Genomic DNA, 13,261 nt, shown 5'->3' with positions numbered 1-13,261 from the left:
GTCCATAGGGAGTGGCGTCACGTCCACAGTATGTGGACTGGCGTCCATAGGGAGTGGCGTCACGTCCACAGTACGTCAGCCGCGTCCATAGGGAACCACGTGACGTCCAGGCTAGGTCAGCCGCGTCCATGAGGAGTCGTTTCATGTCCACAACACGTCATTGCGGACGTACTCAGGGGGCAGACAGGACGTCTCTAGTTGTCGACAAACCCACTCCAGGGAGGTGACGGCCGTAAGTTACCGGACGTCCTGCCGGCAATTCCACCGGAAGTCAACTGGACATCGAGTGTTTGCTGGGGTCTAGTCGAGTCTCATTTCCGTATTTTTTAGACAATGATTCGAGTCATCAGAAAAACGTAGTGACTCGAGTCAGACTCGAGTCATTACAGCCCTGCGGATTCCAGAGACTACTCCAAGTCGCTTCGACACCTGCCTATCTTTTCATTCAATCGCATTTTTGTTGTGTGTGGAACTGATAAAATTGCTAATAAACCAATGATGATAATGATGATGATGATGAGTCATGACCACTTGAGCTATAAAAAAAAAACATCTGCCCAAATCGGCAATCACGTATATTGCCCAGCCCAAGCTATGTTTCCATGTCGCGTAAACATCTGTTTGTTTTCTGCGTTTTGTTATTTATCACCTCAATCCAAGTCACTCCTGGACAGTGGACACGGGGTGGGCAAAGTAGGCTGAAAATAGTATAATAGTCATAGTCGTAGTGTGTTAGTGTGTTATCCAGGAAAAGTAAGAACAACCTAGAACAAAGCACTTCTTAGTTCATCCAAAGCCACTTTTGTCTCGTAGTTAAGTTCATCAAAGAGTGGAATAACGATAGTATATGACACTTTATTTTTCCTTTTTTAACTAACATTTTATAGCCAGACTATATAGAGTCAAGTGTAGCATACCTGTTTGATAGGCTTACCATACGTCCTCTTTTAAGAGGATTTGTCCTCTTTTTTGACTTTTTTGAAAGTGTCCTCGGAGGACGCCCTTTTGTCCTCTTTTTTGAGATTTTGTCCTCTTTTTTGAAAATTTAGGTCAGATTTAGAGGAAATTGCGAGTGATATGCCGCAAATTAGCGCAGAAGTGAAGCTCCGGCGGTTATATCGGAGGGAAAAGCGGTGATTTGAGCTCTGAGCGAAAAGAAGACCTTTTTTTTAGTCATCTACCTAGCAATGTGTAGTGAAAAACGTGATTATGAGCTCTGAGCGGAAGTGATGACCTTTTTTTTTTTTTTTTTTTAGTCAACCGATCATGAAGTGGGAAAAATTTACCGGTTTTTGAGAATTCTTCTCCAGTTTTGCATGTCTGAAATTTCTGAAAAATTGTCCTCTTTTTTCATTTCCGAAATATGGTAAGCCTACTGTTTGAGGCAGGTGTGATCAGACCATTCGACCTTCACGGTCGTATCGATCATTCCTATGTAATACCGATTACTGTGCATGTATATTTTCTGTACCACCATCGTTGCCGTCTGTTTTTTATGTATTTTGGTTAGATGAAAATAAAGACTCTCTCTCTCTCTCTCATTGGTCGGTGAAGTCCCTTCTACGATACAGCATTGTTTTCAAAAAATCTTGGATAGAGAATGTTTTACTATAGAAAGTAACATTCCATAGTTTTACTCGCCTGCTGGCCTGCTGTACTATGATACTTATATTTGCAGTGCTGTCAGAAAAGTTCTATAGCGCTGCGCACCATTTAAATACGACAGAACGGGTATTTTCGCTCAGTTATCAGAAGTTTGCGGAATAAAAGCGTTCAGGTGATTCGATGTCGACCGATCCTACTAAGCCGGACTTCAACCCGCTGCTGTCCCTGTATTCGGAAGACTATGAAAAACCATCTGAAGGCGTGAAGGTGTATGACAATATTGCCACCTTCGAATCGAGCATAAAAAATCAAAAGCATGATATTCCCGTTAGTAGAAAAGCGTAAAACAGGAGGAGGATTTCAGTGAATGCAATGTAAATGTGTTTAGAATGAACCTGGGACGTCAAGGAAAAGCGAAAAGAGTTTTTCCAAGAAGAAACGGGTAATTGAGGAAGCCAAAAATCGTGACCTTGGAAAATTGAAAGAGCTAATGGAACGGAGAAAAAAGTTGGATGAACAAGAATCTACATCGTGAGTGTGAAATCTTAAAATCGGATGTCTAGGCCCAGACTGGGAACGGTGGTTATTTACAGCAATAAGTTGCGTGTGACAGAAGTGTTTCTTTCATAGAAATAATCAGAAGTCATTGAACGGAAAGTTGTGCGTGGCGTTGCCACAAATTCCACTCTTGCTCAAAGCTAAACACTTTGAAGCGGTGTAGGCCTATTCTCAGAACTTAACTTATGCTGGAGAAGTTTCTTTAGAATGTAGCTTCCTACTTTTTGAAGCATGGCTGATGAGGTGGAAATTTTGCAGTGATATTAATATCTGGTCATAACTTGGTGTGGATCCTTTTACAAAAACAGAAATTTCGCTCAATAACATATGTTTATTTTGTCATTCGCAATATAACAAGTAACTAAGATGCTATGTAAAGCAGAAAAGATTTGAAAACAGCTAGAAAAAATCTTCTGGTCGAACACCAGCCCATAATAGAATGAAGTATTTGAGGTAGTGATCCTATAGCTAACCCTACAGATTCAGCAATTAATCCACTATAGACACAGTCACAGATCTGATTACAGCCCTTCAGAAAGGTAAAGGTTTGAAACTCAATACTTCTCGAGAACTTTGTGATGGGATGACTATTTTGCATTATCAATACGAACAGTTTAGCAAATGCCTACCACAGAAATTGCTGTAGCTGGTGATTCCCTAGATTCTTTGCAGTCTAAACTTTTTTACAATTAGCCTACCGTGTATCCCAATAGTTTCGCAGTACAGTTACATCTTCATCCGATGTTCTCAGCACTGCTGTTATTTATGGTTCCTAATAGTCTTCAACAGGTCATAGATCTGATAACAAAATTTGAAATAATAATCCACATCTTTTAGATTGATTTGAAAATGCTGATTCTCAGGTCTAAGCAGATCCCCTCTCGGACAAAGAGAATTCCGCGGCACAGAAGACCAAAAGAAAATATTCTGACCTCCATGGAAAGTAAATGAAACCATGAGATTCCATCCGTCCTGATAAATCATTATATATTGTGTGTGCCTGTATTTCAGAGTTGAACAAAGGTCCTTACAGTCTTGTTTACAAAATCGCCAAGGCGAAGAGAAGGTGTAATGTGTACACCCGAGATTTTTGTGGATTGCGTGGCGTCTGCTCTGGCTACATTGTGGCTTTTGACCGGTTCCTTAACTTGGTAAGCCTTGGTATTTTCTAGTAGATCTGGCTTTTTAGTAATAACGGGAAATTACAACCATATATGACATATCTGATTCAGTTCCGATTCGTGCATAAATGTTTGATCGCATTGACTACTTGAGTGGTCCTAATCAACTGTGAATGATGTCTTCAAACTCTCTACTAGGATGTTACGTCACAATGTTTCCTTACGACTACGACATTGTTGATAAATACATCTGCTGTTGTAAATTTTCAACTTCCCCTCTCGAAATTTCATCCCGGCTATGTGCCCATCATCTCAGTCATAAAGTCTGAGATATTATGACCCTGGAATATTTTACTTTGCTGTACAATAGTCCGAGTGTTCTTACCTAGTCATCTGTTGCGTAAATCTTTCCCTTCTCCATATAATTTATGGCGGTCAAAGCAATATTCCTGTTGTGTGTGACAGGAGCAGAGATGGTCAAAGTAGTCATTGATGATAGTCAGGTTCAGGTAGCTTAAAAGTGTAGGTAATGCCGGGAATTTCCACTCAATTACAAGTGAAAATTGTCCTGCAGGAACCTGCATGAAGCAGAAGTATAAAACGGAATTTCTCAAGATTACTCAGTGTATTGGGAAGAGGCGTTGCAGTCTTCTTTTACTCAATTTGTTTGATGCATTTCTGCGGCTAATGCAAAGCAACTGATAGTACCCCAAGTACATTCAATTTTTCAAGTGAATGATATATCGCTCGGCTGTTATAGCAAGTTTACACATAAAATCAATGCAAATCTATATGTAGCCTACACTAGGATTGTTCAAAAGTAACTTTTTTTTTTCGGATTTCTGCGGCTATTAGCTGAAATTGTTAGGTCGGCTAAAATATGTTGCACACCACATTGAGCTCAATTCCAACGAATAGAAGTGAAGTTATTAAGAGTTTGAAAATTTTGAATTTATTACAAAAAAATTTAAAAAATCCTGTTAAATTTTTACTGGCCAACCCATGAAAATGTTAGGTTGTCTACATAAACTATGCAAAACAAATCTGACTCAATTCCAGCTTGTAGAAGTGAAGTTGATCGAGTCTTTCATTAATTTTTGGATTACCCACAGTGAATACTATTTTTTTCAACTGCAACAACTTCGCTTTTACCATTTGGATTGAGCCAAATTTGCTGTGTATCATTATTTTTAGCAACCTAAATATTTTAGCTAATAGCCTCAAAAATCTGAAAAAAAAGTTATTTTTGAACAACCCCAATGTACACTCTACGTCGTTCTTAGTATATCAAAAAAGTTAGTAGTTTGACTTCAAATGCTGTTAGGGTGGAAGTCATTTAAAGGCATCATAGCTGAATAGGTAATGCTCAGTAAGTACTCGGTGCTTCAGCACTCCAATAAAGCAAAAGTAATTCTTTACTGACCGCCTGTGTACGGGACCTTAAGCATACCGCTGTAATTTGTGATATGCTCTAATATGCACCGTACTCACACAGTGTTTGTGACTAATGATTCGTTTCCCAGCAAATTTAGATTCCATTGCAGCATGACATGTAACTAGTATGTGGCAGTTGCGTCACTAAATCGTCACTACCATCGTTGCTACAGGCACTGATGGATGTCGACGAAACTTTCAGAAAACCGCCTGTCGGAGAAGTAGCGGACCATCAGAAGCCTTTAAGCGTGTCTGAGGTATACTTACACCTATATCTTCAATCCTTCATTTTGTATCAGGTCACTTATGGTCAAGGTAGTGGTAATGTAAATTTCTACTCTATTACAAGTAGAAGTAGTAAAGTGCAACTACCTGAAGTAGAAGTTGGAAATGAAGATCTGAAAAGGACCCAAGAACGTAGTTTCAAAAATTGGATATCGTCGATAGGTAACACAAAATAACCAATGACACGAAAGGGGTGCAATTTTCAAAGATATATATATATAATATAGGGTGGCCATACATCTTGATTTTCCAGGACGTGTCCGGAATCCCAAATGTCCGTAATTTGAAGGCTTGAAGTAGGCTCAATGTTCTTTTGTGAATCAACATAAACAATATTATTTTAAAGCAGATTTATGCTACTTGATTTTACATATATTGATTTTATATGATGACCTATGCCCTCACAAAAATGCAGATAACCATCATTTCCTGCAGTTGGTCTAATTGTAATCGCAATTATAAGAGAACGGTATATTCCTAGTGTCGGTTAAGACAGTCCTTCTAAACCAGTGGGTCGTTTGCATTTATTCTGGGGATCGCAAAGATGTTGAATGTAATCAATTTCCAAAATAGGCCGTGAGTAAGTCCGTGCGAAGGTGCAGACCTTTTTTAGCAATCAGCTTACCCAGTTTTTTCGATGGACCATGGGACATTTAAAATTGGAAATGTAGTCGTGACCAAGTGACCATGGAAGGTTGAAAACCACCGGATGTGCAACCTGCTGGTGCGGACCGGCATTTCGGATCATAAATATTTAGTAATATATAGTAATCCCCCAGAAGTTGCATCGATTATCCTATGGTGGTCTTAAGATCAGTGTTTTTTTTGGGTGGTGGGGGTGGGAGGGGCGTGAAAAATGTGGTTTCGGTCTTGGCTACAACACACAACCACATGACTGCACCGAGCTAGCATCATATCAGGGCTGTGAAACACACAATCGGATACGACCTGCCAGACGATTTTATCCGGCATTAAAGAAATCTGTTGCAGACCCTAGCAATCACCAGAGCTCACATTTGAGATGGCCTATTCATGACCTAAATGTTCCAGTCCTGTATTCAGTCGATAGGCAAAGCTTTGCTGGTGTGACCTCATATAGACAGACAATGTGTTCAGTTCATACCTCATTATAAAATCCGATAGTTATCGCTAAAGAATGTCCGTAATTTGAGCAACAAAAATATGGTTACCCTAATATAGTAGTTGACTACTGACTACAGTAGTCATAACAATTGCACTCATTAAAGTGATACAAGCATATCCCAAAAATACTTTCTACTTATCAAAATCCAAAGTTTAAAAAGTATGTAATTTTGCATAAACTATTCAGTACAAGTGCAAGTAGTCAAAAACGTAACCACCTGAGTAAGTAGTACGGTACACTTAGGCAAAACCTACTTGAGTTCTCGGTAAAGGTAGAATCATTTTGTTACTGATCACCTCTAAGGTCTGCACGCATGCGTCTGATATGCAGAGTCGACCAGTAGCGAATACTTTTCCATTTTAAGAGTACTCACCTATATGATCTCTACTTGCACCACTTACTCAAGTAGTTTTGTTACTGGGCTACTTCTACTTGAACAGCAATTTGAAAGTAGTGTTCGGGTGGATTTGCGTTAATTTAAAGACTGAAATTGTTACAAATGGTGGACGAGAGCGATGTTAGACCTTAGTCACGATAACCAGATATAATTGGAAATTGCACCTATTCGAGACGATAATCACAAATATTGGTGTCTAATGAAGGATGCCTTCTTGATGCCTTCTTGACAGATTCAAATATCCGTTATTCGGCTATTGGGAAGTTATGGATGACTGGATATAATGTCTGGTGGTTTTCGCAATTTGAATGATAAAAGTTTAGTCTGAGATTGCATGTTACAAAGGCTGTCAAACTGGAAATAGATCTGACCACCCTAATAAGAATATAATATAGTATAAGTAGAATTGGTATGCTAAGTAATCGGAAAATGGGAAGAGCTTCATGGCTAGCTGTTGACCACTTCTACCACTGATGCATACATTTCCATTCACGTACACTTGGATGGGTTACTGCTCGCTATATGACGCTGGTTTTGTCTTTTTGTGTTCGCAAATGTACAGCATTACTGTCTGAAGCGACTCCTAGCGGTATAGAACTTCGGTATACAATTAAATCATTTAATCATATTAAAATATATCCGACTATTTTCGGCGGACATTCGTCAGCAACTAGTACAGAATTGAAATGAATATTGTATACAAACAATCGTATCACCAAATATGACGTCAGATCTCGCGTCGTCGGGAGAGGCTGTCCGTTCCAGGCTATCCCTTCTTCCATTTCTGCGCCTTGGAGTCGACTTTTAATAACATCCACCAACCTCGTTTGTGCCATCCAAAGGTGTCCGACTGTTCGTGTATAATATAAAGATTGAGATAGTACATTGAGCTTTAGCCATCTGTTCGCTTCGATTCTCGATTACTCGATTTTTCATGCCGGTGGCGTCATATTTGATGATACGATTGCTAATATACAATGTTCTTTACAATTCTTTATTAGTTGCTGAAGATTACCCCGACGAGTGTCAACCGAAAATAATCGGGCATTACTGTCGTTGTAGGTAATGACCGCTAGGTGGGAGTATAACAGCATGAATTTCGTAATCGCTTTGGTGATTTTGATTGTTGAGTGCTACACTCATTCACGTCGAGTCACAATTTACTTTGTCCAAATCAAGACAGCTCCGTTTCTGTTGTCACTAACCGCCAAATGTCATATTGCCGACTTCAACTCAATCTGACAAAGCTCTTGCTGGCAATACGACCGTTGGCGTATCACTTCGGAGATGAAGAGCGCAATTCCTTACCTTAGCGTTTCGCAAGAAGCGGCGCTAATCAGTTATTTGACCTTTCCAGTTACGAGTCATCGATTACACGAAATCCCATTGGATCCATATATTCTTTTTTTGCCAATGCGTGCGTAACCGTGCCGCACCTGGTGTTTTAACCGTGCTAATGATGTGCGATGTTCCTGTAATTGTGTATAACTACTCCAAAACCCTTAAGCGGTCGGATATCTACAGGTTGTTGTTGTTCTTGTTTTATATTCATAGTGTTTCGGACTTCATTGGTCATTATATACCAGGCCGATAGTCTTTATTATGTTTCCGTATTTACCGACTTGTAGCACGGCCCACTTCTAGGCTTTTTCAAGTCACCGCTCACGCGGATCACCTGGCGAGGAGGAGCCTAGATTATCTTCCGACACTTAGGTAGGCATCCTGGAGTCGACCTATATCGGATATCCATAGATCTATATATCTATGATATTACTGTTGAACAAGCTACCGATAGTTGCCTTTCTTGGTAGTCAAGCGAGTTATATGGTTTGAAGGCTGTTAAGCAGCCAATATCCGCACAAACTAAAAACTCGCTATTTGCATTTCAGTTGAATAGCGCCATCGAGAGCTGGAAGACAGGTGAGGTATTTGCATTGTTGGTTTGATCGATTCAAAGCTTCTGCGAATAGAATCAATCTATCTATGTTGCCTGCGGAAATAGCAGTAATTCCAATGGAAATTCAACAGGGCAAGTGAAATTTTAGAATAAAATTGACGTTGACGAATTCAGGCCGGGCGTCCAGAGGACCAAGAAACACGAAATCAACCTCGCACCCATCCAATGTCGACGACGCCCCTCGGAACTTGCCTATTAAGATCGTAGGCCCGAGGCTGTTCAAGCACGAAGTCTTCAAGGGCGGCATGCCTCAACTGTACCGGAGACACGTCAACCAGTTACTAGTACGCGGCGACAGCGTTGTGCTAGTCGCCGATAGCCAGTAACAGAGCTAGATGTGCGCATGCGCGAAATGCATGCGGATCGCTATTACGGCCTGCCGTTCCGGAACGTGTTCGGTTTCCCGTCCGCGAGCCGTCGGTCTCGCGATCTTTTTTCTATAAATAGGCCGAAAGAAGTTAGCGGCTGCCGAAAAAAAGTCGTGCGTTATCTTTCGGCTCGTTTTCTCACCCAACAATGCGATGCGTTCGCCCATCCGCGATATTGCATTCCTCCGTTAAGAACTTGATCGCTTGCCGAAGGCTATTCGGAGACGAGGTAACGCTTCGGTAGATGGAAGTTAATCTCGCGTCACGCACCGATGCGCTGCGGTAATGACATTGTCGAGGGGAGCGTACAGGCACGTCGTTGCCTGACGTTACGTGTGCGGGTCGATGATAATTGAAAATGGATAATTCATGCCTGTTATATATCATAATCGCGATATGTTTGTGAAAAATTGTCATCTTTACAGCGAAGAATTGTCGTGTTTGCCTTGCGGTCGAGTGTGCGTGTCTCACGGTATGTTATCAGTAGCGGATGTCATGTTGTCAAATTACCCATTATCGAGATTGCGGTAAAACTGTTCTCATACAAGGCCGATAGTATCGAAACCGTGCCAAATAATTTGTTTCTTTCTATGATTGCTTCTTGGCACTAACATATTTCCTCTGTCTGAAATGGCGAACTGGTGTATGCGGTGCAAGGCTGGTCGCAATCGTCTTGCCTATCGTTTCCAACGTGCAATGCGATCCTATCAATGCTTGAGTCTTGTGCCTGATTTTTTACATATTTGAAGTGAATGTAGGCGACACATGGTCTGGTCATACAGGAGTCGATAATGAGTTCGTGGGGAAATTTTGTGTTTTTCGTAGGTGTTTCGTTATAATATCTTTGTGTTGATTATTCGTCACTAGCGCGGAATGTCGATGATAGCCTGGGTGAATTCCACTCTGTTAGTCACGGGGCTCGTCAAAAATGCCTGCTGGCTGCTCGCAACTTCTGGTTACGACCGAGGAACTTAATTGAAATATGAGACTTTAGTAGAGTTGTGAATTGTCACGCATTCAGCCTTTGAAACCTGCTTGCGCGGCCTCGAGTAGCCTGGTTTCTCGAAAAATTTCAGGAAATGGCCGCGATAATTGGACAATGTTTCCGTCAATGTGGTGGTAATCGAAATAAGGTTGCGACTATGTTGGATTCACACAATCACGCGCAATGTCAGCTTGTCAACGCTGCCTATGCAGGTACAAGTCTTCAAGGAGTGCGAACATAATCTACGCACTTGGCTGTATTTGCGACAGGATGCGCGGGATTTTTCTGCCAGTATATGGCATTTCGCACCAACTTCTCCACTATCTCTAACCGGCGAGGTATGTGGCTAATGAAACATCGAGCGCCACGCCCTTCCACAATAAAGCCACCCTTTGGAAGATGTACTCCGATACACCATTGGACTGTAACAAACCTTAAACAAACTCAAATCTTGGTTAAACAGTGGATTCAATTAGCAGACTCGAAAATTTCTGACCCATTAGTTTCTCGCTTTTATCTTTTGTGGGCTCTGACATTCAATAACCTCGTCAATCCGCTGCTGGTGATTGTATGACGTGAATTCCCGATATAGTGTTACAATGGGGGTATTTGTTGTAATACAGGAATAGATCCAAACAACAAGGTATACCTCCACTGTGACGTCATACTTCGGGCATATTGCAGCATCTGACTATGTCCGCGCTAATTTATGCGTGTTAAATTGCCGCACCTACGTCGTTGTCGCGTAAAGAACTCCGCGGCTTGCGTGCTTCCCATTTCTAGTACAGCGAGTGAGCGCCCCAGGCGAGTATGCCGACTTACCTCATTCGTGTATCAAACATCGCAGAAAACTAATATTGCTGCCGAAACTGCAATGGACAGTATGCGAATTATGTTCACGAGCATGGTCTCTGAATTTGCCGGTATATAACACAGACCAACACACTTCTCTTTCTCGCAACAAAAGTATTATCTAACCCAGTTCATACTAAACGAGTGGCCTAACTTTCTGTCATCTCTGGAATGTGGATCGCGAAGAAGATATATAATAATCTCACTACCAGAAGTTGCGCAACGCACACACACGATGCCACAAGAGAAGCCCCGAGGATTGAGGATAAGTAAAACCAGTAAAACAGAAAGAAGTAACCAAATTCCAGAAATGAAGTAACCGTAAAGAGGTATGCGCTGACTTCTATCCGGAACAAAAGTTACCGTCGGCACCTAGGCGTGGCTGTCTTACGTGTTCACTTGACGCTATCTTCCATGCGCATGCGACGGGTCCAAGCATCGATATTTGGGTCCCCACTACACTGACATTATCCCGACTCTTCATACATTTCGACTCGCTTTCTTTTATGATTATTGCAGTATTCAATTTTCAATACATACTCCTTGCCGTCCACGACGAGACATACATCTAACACCATTCAATCGGTGCGGTAATGTCGCTTCGTTAATATTCAACCTGCACGCCACTAGGTAAGTAAAGTAAACCTACCACTTCCGAACATCATACGGCTTATCTGAGGTACATCGACGCTTGGAATGTTGACTCAGAGACCACTCATACAGCAAGTCATCTCTTTTACTCTTGGAATGGCACAACGACAAATACGGTGTCACCTTGTTCTACAATACTGCTTCTCTCATGGCGTGACCTTACTGCGTAGCAATGAATCACTATCAAGTGCGGTGGATCATAAATCTGTCGTTACCGAGTATTTACTAAAGTTCTTCTGCTATTAGCCTTATCAGCTTGGTCATTCCCAAACTGAGTCGTAATAGGACGACGTAACAATGCACTACATAGCAGAGACTAACGGCATGCGGTACCTGATAATCCAAATTAGAAATGTAGCGGTACTCAAGAACTCAACACGCCCATGGCAGCAACGTGGGCCTCGAGAAAAAGCGCGAAAACTCAGAAATGCACCGATCTTGGCGTCCGCGGTCCGCCTCTCTCGCATTTCATGAATGAAGTTGGGTTTCCTATTGGTAATCGCTTGTTTGAGCCTTCGTCATTATACTAACAACGCGCGATCAGCCGCGCCACTGCGGAACGCAGGAAGCACAGGAACACTTGAATCAGGATATTGGACTCTTTCATTCTGATAACGGCTTTGCCCGCATAGACTGCTCTCGCAAAGCCCTTTTTGCTGCACAATTTCAATTCGACAACTTCCGTTGTAACGACGTGCTGGAATCCAAGAATAGTACAGTCACTGAGCGACGCTGCGCTCCCCATGTATCAGTAAGCAGTATCGCTGTCATTTTTTAAAATAATTTTGTCGATTCAAGATACATCACTAACTGCAATGCATTGAGAAAGGAAGGAATAGTGCGTCACAAACCCATATACTACACTTGCGTCCTTGCAATATGCAGTTCTACCACATTAATGAACATGTTGAACATCTCTCGACTGTCACAATTCGCATTCCCACACGAAACGCACATATTTGCGCATATGTGCCGGCCTTTGGAATTCACATTTCGGTGTGCAACTGTGCACACTGTGCAGTGCATACAGAAGCCCCGCCATCATACGGTCTCGTTCAATCGCCGGTCCCCCTGACATGCAGTTGTGACTCGGTCGACGAATAAGGTGAAATCAGACAGTGAACAAACAATAGTTTCTAAATGTACATGCCCTTAGAACGTTTGATCTATGCGCTGGCTGATATATATAGGCCTACCTTAATACCTACGTGAATTATCATCGGCATTTTACGAACTGCCCAGTGTACTGTACTGTACAACTTGCATTTTCGCTGTGTAACCTATATATGGTTTTAACGGGCCTATTATGCCTACGAAACCTTTCTGTACATTGTTGTGACTATTTCTGCTAATTTCATCCTGTCATCGAAGTAACTGCGACGGCGACCGATGATTCGTCGCGGAATTATCTCTGCTGCGGCCTGGAAATGATAGAGTCGAGAACATACATAAAGCAACGGTGATATGTTAATTAACACTCAAACAGATATTTCACGATAATATCATGCTGGCAATTCTGTGCCGGGATTTAGTTCCGATTTTACGCCCCTAATCGCATTTAGCATTTTGGTAGCGTACTACACTTTTCTTGGTTTCAATACGACACAGTCACGTCTTTATTTATCTGTGTCACCCAATTTTGCGGCATTTAGAGGGTGCTTGGTTGTAACCCTAAATTTGCAGTTCAGTGGATATAGTATATGGTAATGCAACCATACGTCCTCTTTTAAGAGGATTTGCCCTCTTTTTTGACTTTTTTGAAAGTGTGCTCGGAGGACGCCCAAATGTCCTCTTTTTTGAGAATATTGGTTAAATATATGGCAAAATCGACTTAGCTACAGTAAATCAGCACTGAAGTAACGCTCCGCCGGGTATTTCGGGAGCTGGGCCGGAAAGTTGACCTT

General features: G+C 41.7%; 1 protein-coding gene across 1 annotated transcript; it reads left to right on the top strand.

Moving 5' to 3' along the window:
- Positions 1-1,650: 1,650 nt before the first annotated feature.
- LOC145442603 (U7 snRNA-associated Sm-like protein LSm11) lies at positions 1,651-12,709 on the top strand. Its single transcript, XM_080320560.1, has 7 exons — positions 1,651-1,932; positions 1,994-2,136; positions 3,027-3,106; positions 3,175-3,314; positions 4,892-4,975; positions 8,434-8,464; positions 8,616-12,709. The coding sequence occupies exons 1-7, from the start codon at positions 1,786-1,788 to the stop codon at positions 8,825-8,827; spliced, it is 837 nt and encodes a 278-aa protein (XP_080176686.1). The 5' UTR covers positions 1,651-1,785; the 3' UTR covers positions 8,828-12,709.
- Positions 12,710-13,261: the final 552 nt, after the last annotated feature.

Source organism: Botryllus schlosseri, chromosome 7 (assembly GCF_051294905.1).
Source record: "Botryllus schlosseri isolate E-star chromosome 7, Bs_hap1, whole genome shotgun sequence".
In the NCBI taxonomy this organism is placed as follows: domain Eukaryota; kingdom Metazoa; phylum Chordata; class Ascidiacea; order Stolidobranchia; family Styelidae; genus Botryllus; species Botryllus schlosseri.
Note: the sequence above shows the minus strand (reverse complement) of the source record. Positions and strands in the feature narration are given on the sequence as shown.